Source organism: Limanda limanda, chromosome 21, assembly GCF_963576545.1.
Source record: "Limanda limanda chromosome 21, fLimLim1.1, whole genome shotgun sequence".
Taxonomy (NCBI): domain Eukaryota; kingdom Metazoa; phylum Chordata; class Actinopteri; order Pleuronectiformes; family Pleuronectidae; genus Limanda; species Limanda limanda.
The window spans coordinates 11,067,893-11,081,672 of record NC_083656.1 but is presented as its reverse complement, the minus strand read 5'-3'; the positions used below and the strand labels follow the sequence as shown (position 1 = coordinate 11,081,672).

General features: G+C 41.8%; 1 protein-coding gene across 1 annotated transcript in view; it reads right to left on the bottom strand.

Moving 5' to 3' along the window:
* Window positions 1–3,453: 3,453 nt before the first annotated feature.
* The window catches only part of LOC133027937 (serine/threonine-protein kinase BRSK1-like), a 10,634-nt gene continuing 307 nt past the window's right edge, over window positions 3,454–13,780 (bottom strand). The window contains exons 3-19 of the mRNA XM_061095116.1: window positions 13,153–13,238; window positions 12,666–12,806; window positions 12,169–12,285; window positions 11,759–11,792; window positions 11,249–11,317; window positions 10,974–11,120; window positions 10,429–10,460; window positions 10,100–10,264; window positions 9,451–9,548; window positions 8,415–8,568; window positions 8,239–8,299; window positions 6,530–7,082; window positions 6,235–6,283; window positions 5,975–6,098; window positions 5,451–5,661; window positions 4,813–4,902; window positions 3,454–4,266 (exon numbers count right to left, since the gene is read on the bottom strand). Of these exons, the coding sequence (XP_060951099.1) occupies window positions 4,067–4,266; window positions 4,813–4,902; window positions 5,451–5,661; window positions 5,975–6,098; window positions 6,235–6,283; window positions 6,530–7,082; window positions 8,239–8,299; window positions 8,415–8,568; window positions 9,451–9,548; window positions 10,100–10,264; window positions 10,429–10,460; window positions 10,974–11,120; window positions 11,249–11,317; window positions 11,759–11,792; window positions 12,169–12,285; window positions 12,666–12,806; window positions 13,153–13,238 (2,331 nt within the window). The 3' untranslated portion in view covers window positions 3,454–4,066. The remainder of the gene's footprint in view (window positions 4,267–4,812; window positions 4,903–5,450; window positions 5,662–5,974; window positions 6,099–6,234; window positions 6,284–6,529; window positions 7,083–8,238; window positions 8,300–8,414; window positions 8,569–9,450; window positions 9,549–10,099; window positions 10,265–10,428; window positions 10,461–10,973; window positions 11,121–11,248; window positions 11,318–11,758; window positions 11,793–12,168; window positions 12,286–12,665; window positions 12,807–13,152; window positions 13,239–13,780) is intronic.

Genomic DNA, 13,780 nt, shown 5'->3' with positions numbered 1-13,780 from the left:
CTGTCTTGCTCTTGGGTTCACAGTGAATGAAGGAGGACATGAGGAGAGACTTGTATGGATTTTAGGTCTGAAAACTCTGACAGCTGACAGTATGAGACCCAAAAAATGAAGAAGACACTTAGAAACATTACACCCCAGTCATATGCATGTGTTATTTTTGGTTGAGCTTTATCATCGTTGTAACAAAGCAGGAAAGGGAAAACGAATGTGAATCGAAAAAGGAATACCTATAAATAATTATGTAAAGTCACCTAATAAAAGCCCTCAAAAAGCATTTCATTTGCCTGAATAATAATCCTTACAATTTCAATAGGGCCTCACGTCTGTCAGTGCCTGTCAGTGCTCTGGCCCTAATAATAAAGACTGAACCGAGCTCCTGCAGGAGTGCGTAAAGGTGCACGTTGCGCCAACCTCCGCTGCTCAAGTAACGAGCCAGTTTTGAGAAAGTAAGAAGTAGAAAGTACAGATATTTGTGCTCAAATGTAGCGAGTTAAAAGTCGTCAGGAAAATAAATACTCAAGTAAAGTACAGATATGTGAAAAATCTACTTAAGTACAGTAACGAAGTATTTCTACTTTGTTACTTCCCACCACTGGAAACAAGTAGCCCTTCGTACTACTCAGTACCTTCGAAGTAGCTCTCAGTCTAAAAAAGGTTGGTGACCCCTGATATATATTGTATACAAATGTATTTTATATTAAACTGGGCCTAGTGCCATGTAGAAGCATAGCTATCCTGTTATTGTGCATTCGATACTAAGCTATTTTTTATTTAAACATGTGCAAGGTACAGGGTGGCCATGCCACTGCCATTTTTAAACATACACCTTGCATACAACACTGAGCTATTAAAGTAATTCACAGATTCATCTTTTACTTTAAACATGCATGTAGAAGAGACAGTGAATCCTCATCTGTGGATGGCACACATACTCCCACATTAGTGAGATGTCGGACCTTGATGGGTAGCACACAACTTATCTAATCTTGGACGGATGGAGGTTGTCAGGCAGAGGGTGAAATCAGCCTCACAATATGTTGGATGCATGTTAATGTGTATTTAAAGACATTTCAATTTGTGGGAAAAAAATTGGTTCAAAAATTAAAAAAAAATAATTGTCTAATCAAACAAAGATTTTGCGACCCCCCCTGCAGTACCTCCGCGGACCCCCTGTTGAAGACCTCTGCCCTAGGCCACACCGCCTGCTCATTCCAATGTGAAACTAAGCACACTAAGAAGGTGGACAAATGATTGTGATTTTGTGTGTGTGTGTCTGTGTCATTCTATGCTGCTTTTTGATACTGGTATTTTCTACTTGACTACATATATTTGACAGCCTTACTTAAAAGATACTTTTGTATTTTTGTATTTTAGATACTGGATGATTTAACATGCTTTAAAAACCTACTGTTAGAGAATAACCCAGTAGTTTCCAACCTTGGCTTCTGACACCTTACAGGATTCAGTGTGGGACACATTTAATTTAATATTATTCTGAAAGTTCATGCAAAACCTTCTACTTCCATATTATTATTTTATTTAATGTCAAATAATGCAAATAATATGTGCATCCAAATGGTGAAACTTCAACAGTGTAATTTTCAAAAGAGACAGTAACATTTATGAACACACGCCATATAAACCCAGAAACTAAACACACACACATGAATTTAGGGTTTATTATTGTAACCATAACAATAAGGTGGATCTCTCTTTATTTTGACCGTCAATTCAATCATAATTGTTCTTTTTATCACAGGCAATAGTTATAATAGTGCACTTTTTATATTTAAATTATGATACAGACATTTCATTTTTTTTAAACACCTTATTCTACTGACCCTTTATGGATGGAGAATAGTTTACAATCTTAGCCAGAGTTGGGCCAATGAAAGTGAAGGTGACGTGGTGAGGAAATAGATGAAACCGATGATCGTGAAGCAATCATAAAGTGTGTGTGCGGACAGTGAGGCAAACGACTTGGTACAGTTTCTCATGTGGTGATGGCTACACAACGGGGTAAAGAGGCGGACAGACAAGGGAAGAGGCATAAAGGCAGGAGATGAAGCAAATTAGCAAGAGAAATTATGTACCTGTTAGGGTTTGGCAATCTTAATGAATTGAATATTCTTGGGTCAGTTAAAATCTCCTCGCCTATTCAGCGGCCACAGAGTTTCGCTCTCAGTCAGAACATCATCCACCCGTCTCACGCACACATTCCGGTTATCAGGGATAAGCGTGATGAAATGTGAGCTATAAACAAACAGACGATCCGTCGGCACTGCTATAGAAGTCGTGAAGGGAAATTCTCCCCAAAAAAATTACGGTGAGAAATGAAACAGAGCAGGTTTCTTGAGTTGGCTCTTGATATAGTTTTGTTGGCATAAATTCTACTTTGTAAACAAACACATGACACAAACATCCACATGATCACATAAATAAAACTCAATAAATAGATGGATAGATAAGTCGGCAAATATAAAAACAAAAACAAAAACAAAACGTTGGCATTAAAATGTAGCAGTGTGTATCTCTCTGAAAACGTTTTGCACTTTTGTTGCATATTGTGCTGTATGGAAGACTGGTGATGAACGTCGACTGGTCTGATAGAGTACTGGAGGAACACGTGATCGTCCAAGTTGCTACGTCTGTTTACCGAATGGTGCGACTCTCGGTGGTGAGCGTGGCGATGGACTACTTGGCTCGTTGGTGAACACTGACGTGAGGAGCGTTGGGTTAGGAGGCTCTCTGCTTGCTTCCTTTTTTGAAGTCCCATTCATCGAGGAATTGACGCTGAAAGCTGTTTATGATGTAAATGTCCAAGGATGAATTTCCTTTGCGAGTCCTTTTTTTCCTCTTTTCATTTCATATTGTTCAGAGTCAGTACGTGAATACTATGGCGATAGGAGACAAGCTCCACGAAAACGGTGGTCTTTGTTTGATCCACAGGTCAGGAATGCTCTTCTTCTCATTCAATCTGGGCACAAACAGCTGTGATGATGTTCATGGAAATATTCACGCATAGTGTTTTTTTTTTCTTCTTCATATAGTAATGTTCATATTTCTGTTCAAATCAAAAAATACTTTTCTTCAGAGCAACAGGAGTCCAATGCCAAAATCTTAGAAGCACTGTTTCATATTGTCTCTGAGCAAAAAAATAATAATAATACAAAAGAATCGAAAACGTTAAACTTGAAACTAATTCCTGTCCAAGAAACAAAAATGTCAGCTTCCCCCTTTTAACACTGCAGTGTTCCTGTCTGTACTGCTATCACTGTGCTACTGACATCTTCCAAGAAACATGTAAACATAAATAAATAAAACTAAATAAAAAAATATCTTTTTTTCACATTCACTTACTTAGCTTACTTTGTTGGTTTTTCTTTACCTCGGGAGAGGACACAGCAGGGATCCCAGCGTGTCGTTTCTTCTGAGAAAATCAGGACTTTTAAACTCAGCTCGTCGCTGAAGTGGTAGCAGGCTGATAACGTTTAGGGTTCCTCTGCTGAGGTTACATCTATATGTCTTTCAGTATGGACTGATAATTGCGTGTTGCTTGATAGTGATATGAGCGCACTGGATTAATTTGAATCTTGAGAACAAGACTGTTACTTCTTTTTGGTGTCAGAAACTGGATAACAATGATATGGTAGACTAGCCTATCTGATCAGGTCAGCATCCTTTAACTGGCTGATTTGCTGACTGGCATGCACATTAGCACTTCAAAATGTCCTAGTTTGATCTGTGAAGCTGTATCTATGATGGATACCAAAATGCTCATTCACAAAGTTTCGTTTTTTTTCATTAAAGGGTCATTCCCTAACACTTCTTTCTCGTTTAAGGGAAGGAATCCTGATGATCCAAAAGATCAAGAGAATGATGAGTTGGAAAAAAAAACACGACGGAGGGAAAAGGCTCAATCCTTGCTATGGTCAAGCACCTTCATTAACTTAGTCAAGGAAGAAGAGGAGTAGCTCATGGCTTGCAGGGATACGTTGAGATGGAGTTACACTGTCGTCTCTCGGGTGTAGTTCAAGCATCCTGCTGCATGGTCTCACTTTCTATCCTACGGCTGGGACTGGGTTCCGTTGGAGGACAGCAGTCGGGTTCTCTCCTTTGCTGAGCCTCTGCGCTGCAGAACTCCCCCGCTGCCTCCGATGCCTCCTCCGTCTGTTCGGTCTCCCCACTCACACCTGTCGCCCCCACCCTCGGAGCGTCTCGAGTTTTGGCGGGTGGGGGTCCCGTGGGGCCGGCCGTTCTTCTCATCTGGGAAGGGATCAGGAGAGAAGGACAGGAAAGTCACTCTTAACGTAAAGGTGCTACTGAGCCTGAAAAATTGTGTCTGGCCTTTTTACCTCAGCCAAGGAGGTTATGTTTTCATCTGGGCTCCTTGTTGTTTGTCTATCTGTCTGTTAGTTAACAGTATTACACAAAATCTACTAAAAGTATTGTTTGAACAGAAAACATGTTGCCAGTATGTTACCTGCCAGCACTAGACGGTATTAAGCACATGGTAATGGAAATGAATGCTGTATAATTACCAGCTGATTGAAACTAAACTTTAGCTGACACTCATGGTTTTGGAAAGAGAATGCTGAAAACAACACAACCCTCCCTTGAAAATATTAAGCAACTTTCAAGCACAAGAAAAGAAAAATGATAACGATGTGGTTTAAAACATTAAACAGAAGAGGAAAAAGTAAAATTCAACTGCAAATATGCAAAAGAAACACACTAAACAAAACTGCCCCTGTGAAGGTGAACATTTTATTTCACCATGGCGTGTACACAAGCCTGTGTTAGCAGCCTTACCAGATAGGGCTTGCGCCATGGGTTGATCATGGGAGCTGAGAAGCTGGGCTTGAATCGTTTCCACCACTCGTCTGAACCTGCGACTTGGACCTGGAGATGAAACAAGGCAAACACATCTAACATTGGCTGTTTTTATTTCCTGTTTTTTCTGGTTTCTTTACTTTGTTTAATGATATTTTTTCTCATTAGTAACATTTATTAGCAAAACTACAAACATTTATTAAAATGACATGAATTAAAGCTCCATCTAAGGCTCAGTGGCAAAGGGTTGTATTTGAATATGTTGTGTTGGACCATTTGACATGTAAACTTCACAGCAATGATGATGCCTTTCGTAAAACACGGGAACCCTTTCTGTCATATGTTGGGCTGAATGTTTCCACCATTCTCACAAGAGGGTTTGTATCATAGCTCAGAATGCTCTGCCTCAAAAGAGGCACTCTGTTTTACCATTTAATTGATTTACTTTTAATTCTGTATACTTTTATTTACTTTTCTTCTGCCTATATGGATTTGAATATGTGTGTGAGCCAAATGTTTGTCTGTTGGAAAACTAATAAACATATGTAAAAAAAGAATAAAAAATAAAAAAATGACATGAATTCCTATTGAAAGGGTAAAATGTTGACTGCACTTGCCTGATATGAGGGTGAACGTCACGCTGTAGATTCCTGTCTCCCTCCTGCCCTCCCTCTCGGTCCTCTCCCTGTCCCGCTCTCTCTCGCCCTCGGAGAAGGCAATGTCCACCTGGAACTTGATGGGCTTCTGGAAGACGGAGGGGCCGCCGGAGGACTTGTACTCGGCCCTGAAGCTGGTCTGGGAAAGGACGCTGTGACTGAGCGATGGGATCTGCGCGGCGGGGAGACAGAGAAGAAGCAGAGAGACCGACAGACTTACGAGGCGGGAGAGGTACGGGGGCAGACGTGAGTATAGGGAGACAAAGGGCGAGGGTGAGGAGAAGAGAGAAAGAGTGAGCCATTGGTGAAAGCAAAGTGATAATGTGCCACCAGTGAGCAAGACTGAAATAAAGAAGAAAACTGAAATCATGAGAGAAATGAAAGAGCAAGAGTGAACATGTTACAGTTAGAGTGAGAGCCATGCTTTCTTACAAACAAGCTTTGACAGTGAGAGGTGTGAAAGACAAGCCACATCGGAAACTCACAGACAGGAAGGCGTGCACAATGTCGGCTTTGACAGAACTAAGAGGTTTGTCTCTGATGACCACGAAGATCTGCTCCTCTTTCTCTAAGCCGATGAAGTTTCCAAACCATGACTTCTTAGCCAGCCTGGTAGGAGAAATAGAGAGTGTGAGCAAATACTATGACCCAAGGAAAACGTCCATGAGCAGAAGGGCTCGGCTTTATTTTGAGAAAACAAGAACAACATCTTGGCAAGTAATGGATCTGAAGGACTGTGACTTACTCAGGGCTAGATTCTGGTGTTAGACTGGACATGTCTTCTGATGTAGGAACTGATGGAGACAAATCTGTATCAAAATTAAAGTTGCTCTAAATTTTAGGCCTTACGCTTGGTGCTCAAGGAAAAACAACCATCAAGATATAATCCATTACTGTCATACAAGTATATGCTGAAACAGAAAATGTTTGAAAGTTAGCAGAGATTAAACATTTGGAAACTGATGTCATATTAAAGTCTACTGGTCTCATAGCTGTGCAGTGAAACCACATCAGTCCACTTACTGTTGTGGTAAACTCACCTTGCAGCTTGCGGCGATGGAAACGCGGCGAGCCCAGCAGGTTGTTCTTGAACGAATTGAGACGAGTCCTCCAGTGAGCAGAGCTGCTCGCCGCCATGCCGCTTCCCCCTCCTGGACTGGAAGGCGGGGTCAGCGAGAGCGAGCCCACACCTCCCCCACCCTCCGCCCGCGAGGAGGACGAGGACGAGGAGGAGGAGGGCGGGGTGGAGGAGGGGTGGTGAGGGTGGTGGACAGGGGTGCCCAGGGGGGTGGGCAGTGGAGAGCCTTGGGGGGTTACCTGCGGCACAGAGTGGGCAGAGTTTGGGTAGAAGCTCTTAGTCACTGACTTAAGGACAGAGGACGAGGGGAAGAAGAAACGGGGGATGGGTGACAGAAGCGGAGAGGGGGAGCGGGAGGATGGGTTGTGCAGAGGCAGGGATTTGATGGGCTGCAGGTGGGGTCGGTCGGCGGGTCCCTTGCTGGGCAGGGTCTGGGTCTTTGGGTTGGGGGGAGCTTTGGGCTTGTCGTGAGCCCGCGCTGAGCGAGGTGCGGTGGTGGTTCCCTGTTTGGTCTCCTTTGAGAGGAGGGTGGCGGTGGCGGAGGTGACGTCTGATTGGCTGAAAGTGAAGACGGGGCTCTGATAGGACTGGGGAGTGGGTTTGTGGGGTGGGGGAGGATTGGTGGGGAGGTGGGAGAGATGGAAAAGAAGAAAGAGAAGGGATGGAACATGGAGAAAGGATGGAAATGAATACCATGCTTCATGACAAAAAGAGTGCAACTTGTGAAAAAGTGAAAGTGTCAAAAGTAATTCTACCAGCCTTGAATATTAAAGCTTCAGTTTAGTCCTTAAGAAATGACTTCTATAGCTTATGTGAGTGAGGGTTCAGTGACAGGGTTAAGAATGTGGTGACTGAGAACAGTGGAAGTGAAAGTGTTACTGTACATGCTGATGTTTCAACATCGATGGACCGTTTAAATTTAATACCATAAACCAAAAATCAATATTCTCCAAGTTCTTTTTCTGAAGGTGCCCGTTCATGCATGGTGAGAAACAGAAGTGACATGAAGACAGAAGAAAAATGCCACGCAAACCTCCTGCTGGTTGAGAGATTTAATCTGACGCACTGGTGTCGTGATAAGATGTAAAAATGACGGGGGGGGGGGGCTTGGAAAATGGACGTCTCAGGGGGGTTTGGAGTGTGGCCAGAATTTTTTTTTAAAGCAGAAGAGGCTGATGACGACTGCATTAATCATCACAGTACACTGATATTGATCGTTTACAACATAGTTTGTGAAGCATTCAAAAATACATCTCATAAGTCACACAATGGCCTATATATTTAAAAATCAATCAACAATGTTTTAAAAATGATACGTTTAAAGTATTTTTGTATTATCTCCATTAGGATATTGGTCAAAATGCATTTATCTTGAACTGATGCAACTGAACTATTAGCCATTCTATTAGCCATTCAGTTTTCAGGGCTTATGTCCCCCAAGGATCGTCATAGTTCAAATGCGAACACACAATTGAAATGTGAACCATGTTGGCTCTGCAGCACACAAGTTGAGGATTTCATCTTTAACTGTAGAGCTACTATGCCACAGGAGAAGGTTAAACAACACAAATTAATCTTGGAAATTCAACCTTTTATCATGCATGCTTGTATCGTGTGGATAAAAGCGAAGCAGTGTGAGCTTTCAGTAAAAGTCGGCCAACAGGCCCTTACCCGGGGACTGCTGAGGGGGCTGGAGGAGAGACCAGTGGAGGCTCCGCTCACCGAGCGAGACCTGACAGAGACACCGGAGGTCAAAGGATCATCACACCAGTTACTACCTCAAATGAGACTGAATGGATTCTAGTGGGTTGTGTGTACTGTGGATGTGTGAGCATAATATACTGCACCTCTGACTGTGTGCAGCTGTGTCCAGGGCCCTGCGAGGCGGGGTGGGAGACCCCTGTTCTGTAACACTCAGCACTTCAAGACTTTTCCTCTCGGGGCGACAGCGGCCGTGGCGCGTCAGCATGGGAGAGTCAACCCGCTTTCGAGGAGGGTCTGCTGAAGAGCACCACCATAAAATTGTAACAAAATTCCCCCAAAATAAATCAATGTTAGCAATTAGTTAGAGCGTTCGTCCTCTAGCCAGAAGGTTGGCGGCCCCTAATCTGCATGCCTAAGTGATACTGAACCCCAAATTGCATACAAATGCACTGGATGAACGTGTGTGTGAATGGGTGAATTTAAAACTGTACTGTAAAGTGCTTATAGTGGTCATCAGGACAAGAGATGCATTTATTAATGCAGACCATTTACCAGTCTCCCTTTACCACTGCAGAGGTATTAAAAAAATAAGAAACACATTTCTAATGAGCCCTATTCCTCCCTGGCAGTAAGAGCTGTTGCTACATCTTCACCATCCTGCTCGCTGTTGACACTTTCGTCCACTGTGCATTTATTTTCTCTCTTGCAGTTGTGAAAAGTCTGATCATGTTGAAAGTGATTTTCTACAGGCTTTTCACTCGCTGTGCCATCTGTGACTGTGATAAACGTATCTTCTTCTGCGCTGGTAGAATGGTTCGATTAACCCTGTTTTATCCCATGGTTTGAACAATGCAAAAGACAACAGACTTATTGTTACCAATTTAAAACATAGTTCCATTTAACTTTACTTCCACAGTCAAGACTAAATAGGCATTTAGCATATAAAGCCAACAAGAGACTGGTTACTGAATCTCTAGCAAATGGCCACCAGTGCAAAAATATTTATAAAGAAACATAACATTTGAATTGTCAAATGATTGAAAATGTACTGGTAGAGGTATTGAGTACCCGAGTATAGCACCAGCCTCCCAGTGTGGTGCCCTTGCTTCTCTGAGACGTGAGGCTGAGAAAAGCAGCTCCCTGCCTCCAGTGGATCCCTCCTGCCCCCTAAAGACTGACCTACGTCATTGCGCGGAGGCAAGTCCTCGTCCTCGTAGCTGGGGTAACGCTCTTTCCTGTCCAGCAGTAGGTAATAGATCATCTTCTCCTGATTCTCTCTGAGGGAAGAGACAAAACAAAGAAAAAGGTTGAACAAATCAGTGTATATTCTAAAGGGCTCAATATCACTTCCCTGTGATGAACCTGACTTTCGTTTAACGTTAAAGCTGAGAAGAAGAATATGAAAATAAAATTAGATTGATATATGTGAGGATAGATTTCTGGGCAGAATATTGCCAGAGGCTTTATCCTCTGGAGGATCTAGTCCCTAAATTTGGACACAACTTCAGTCTATCCACCAAAACAGATGCTGGAACTCACTAAGACAATTTTAGGGAGTTAGTTCTACTCAATGTTAGCAGAATATAAATAACAATCCAATACTATATTAATTCAATGAAAATTTAATTAAATTGTGTTATTATTGAGAGGTGATTGTATTGTTATATATATACATTTCATTCAATGCTAGTTTCATATTAAGCAAATCATTATCTCAACAAAATCTATGTGGGGTTGCGGGTTTATTGCACTAGGTTGCATAAGTGTTTAGATTATTCTAGTCACTCCGAAGCCCAGTCACGGTTGCAGTTGAAAAAAAATCTCTTACTCTTCACATTGCAAGTCACGTGTGAGCTTGACTCTGTCTCGGAAACAGCCCAGCGAGTGCATGCTGTCCAACACATCTGGGTCCAGCTCAGTCAGGGACAAGATTCGGCTCACACACACTCGCCTGGGAGGAGGCTGCTCAGGACACGGCTCGTTTCGACCACCCCTGGGAGACACACACACACAGACACGCATGAACACACACAAGTTACACGTGATGAACACAATGAATGACACAGATATAATGTGTATGCTTAGCTATGATGCAACATCCCTTTAAACGAGTGTTTCTTTAAACGGCAACATGAGTAAAGATGAACGTATACTCACTGATACCAGGCGTGTTTCTGGATGGCCTCGAGCTGTAAGGGGTGACATGGCAGATGGGGCCGTTAGTTTCTACCAAGCCAGATGATCACAGAAAGCCCGATGTTGTGTAAACATTTTTTTTCTCCAGACTTTTACGAGCATAAAAGTCAGCTCATCCGTTCCGGTTATGGTATATTTAAAAATCACGTCTTTGTTATTTTCAAGCATGTAAAATCATGTATCATTATATTTGATGGAGTAAAAACAACAACTCTTTATTCGAAAAAAAAAATAAAATGCAACATAAAAATACACTGATGAATAAATGACCTGATGTAAATGCAACTTTGTCAAATAAGATTATTAAAATGCTACAAAGTGAATAAAATATAAAAAGGTATTAATAGTAATGACAGCAGTCCAATGAAGTTGCTTTCTTCAGTTGCAGTTTAAAAGAAGGGAAGTACAGGTTATCCCATTTAGGACAATATAATGTAGGTGACAATCTTTATATGAGACATGTATTAAGGTTAAGGTGCTTTCTGAATAGGAGCTCAGTCTCGTACCGTGAGCCTCTTTTCCGGGTTGACCTCGATCATACCCTTGAGCAGAGACTGGCAGTCCGGGGGGATGAAGTGGGGCATGTGGAACACCCCACTCTTCACCTTCTCTAGGAGCTGACGTAAGTTGTCATGGTCAAAAGGCAGGGCGCCCTTCAGGAGAAAGGGAGAGAGGGGAAGATTTGAAAAGAAGCTGATGGAGGTGGAAAACCGCAAACACACAAGGGAGTATTTTACAAAAGGCCCAAACTGCCTTGTGAAAACAGGAGTAGGAGACGTACCACCAGTAGAGCAAACAGGATGACCCCACAGCTCCACACATCTGCTCTCCGCCCATCATATTTCTCCCCCTGCCAAACACAGAAACCCCTTAGACTCATGAACCACTGACAATGTGAAAGCACAGATGAGCATTTTTCATTTCAATTCAATAAAATGATAAATAATCTAATTTAGGGCTTATAAAAGACTATCAAAAGAAAACACGGTAATCTATTTTAATCCAGCACTTAGTCCAAAACACTGAAACCATCTATTCATTGAAAGAACTGGTTAATAACTTTGTGTGCTGATACCCCCTAATTAAAAATAAGCCTTCTTAGTGACACACATGCCGATTCTATGTTTCTATTAAGACTTTTTAAATTAATCTTCCTGATTCCCAAACAACATGCGATACTTGTGCAGCTTTGTCACTTTGCATTTGTCTCTAAATTAATAATTTATGAATAACACTTGATAATTTTTTTATTGCGAGACAATATTTGAGTAGGACACTGTGCAAATCTTACCCGTATAACTTCAGGGCACGCATAATGTGGGGATCTGAAATGACAAAAGAAATGTGTTAGAAGCTGATGCGATATTACTACACTTACAACTCTGAAGCAGTATAAATATTAAAAGCAATGTGTGTGTGTGTTTCTAAATTTCCATGCTATGAAATTTAATGATCAAATATAATTTTAAATAATTCAAGTTATCTACAGAGCAAAGTTGAAAAGGGACTCGCAGGAAATGTGTCTCTATTGTTAGGGTAAAATCATGGACTATAAATGACATGTGTAATTCAATTATGGATTTTAATAGCATGATTATAGTGAAGGATTTCTGGAGTAGTCTAATTTGACAAGAATATAGGCAGGCATTTTAGGCGTGTACACATTATTTATGAGTACACACAAAAATAGTTGCTACTCACCCACAGCTAGTCTCCAACAGACTGTCTCCCACCTGGAGGGAGGCCATGCCAAAGTCAGCGATTCGGATGTTGTTCTTCTCGTCCAGGAGCAAGTTCTCAGGCTTCAGGTCTCTGTGACTGTACACACACACACACACAGACACGCACACAAAAACAGAAAATATTTGTCACAGCTGAAGTATGACTATGTGGGTTTGAAAAAGGCTTTAATTTTGGTTCATGCTACAGAATCACATTTTTCTATTCTTTGATTTCTTAATACACTAGCAAAAAAAGTAAAATTATCCAAAAGGACATTAAGAGTACTATCTGAAAACATCAATTCTATATTTGAGAGGAATGGTCTATTTAAGATGCAAGAAAACAGCAGGAACTGTTGACTTATTTTGAAAGGATTCTTTGAAGCTTGGTAAATTGGCAGAGGAACCAAAACTATCACCCTCCTCATGACCCCAGATTCCAATTTTAGAACAGCTGCTTTGTGACAAAAAACCAACCAGATGGAATGACTGTGGCAGAAATCCAAAGCAGAGATGATCTGCCTGAAGAACTTCCTGGCCTCTTTCGGAGTCAGCCGGCCTTTCTTCACCAGGTAGTCGAACAGCTCTCCTCCAGACACATGCTCCAGCACCAGGTACCTGAAGACCAAGTAAATACATTTAGAAAAACAATAATTCAAACATCTGTCAATTCATGATTCTTCAATCTTGATATTGAGTTTAAAATTGATCTTTTTTAGAATTTACTCATAATCAGCCAGTTTCTACTCTAGCAGCTGTTTCATAACAGTGCCAAATGTTTTTTCCCCCCTTCAAGATAGATCAAAAACCTCTAGAGATTAATTATGATGATATAGATTTATATAGTTGTTAAAGTAATATTCAAACCAATCCCACACCAAAGTTCAGTATTCAGCAAGAAAGGAAAGGCAGACTGCAGTGACCCCGATTCAGAGGCTCGGTCGAAAAAGCAGACAGAACTCACAGGTATTTGTTATTCTCGTAAACATCATGCAGCTTCAACACATGCGGATGCTCAATCAGTTTCAGAATGGCAATCTCCCTTTCAACCTGGTTAGAGGGAAGAGACAGATTGGAAGAAAAAAGAGAGAGGGGGGAGAGAGAGAGAGAGACAGAGATGAAGATAAGGAAGCAGAGCACACAGGACGCTCAGTGTTGGTGTTGAAGCAGCAGAAGTGAGGGCGAATTTACACACAGGTTAAATATAGGAAATAGGAAAAAGAAGCAGCAGTTTACGAACAGCACGACACATCTTAGCTGTACACTAAAAATCAGCAGGTTATTTACCTCCGCCAAGGTTTCCAACCCTGTCCGTAAATAAGATTGCGCATAAAAAACGACTTGACAGATTACCACCGAGCTCGATTCAGAGCATGCTGGACTGGATCCAGGGGTATTGTATCACTTTCTTTAGCATTGAGACGCCTTTAGACATTCTATCCTATTTCCCAGGGAACATTTAGGCGACTGATATCTGTAAGTGTGTGCAATTTGGCGGGCCTTGATTGAAAAGAAGGCGACTGCTGGGCCTCGGCGGAGGTATGGGCTTCTACCAAGTGGCCTCCTAGTTTTCAGTGTGGGGGTGCACAACC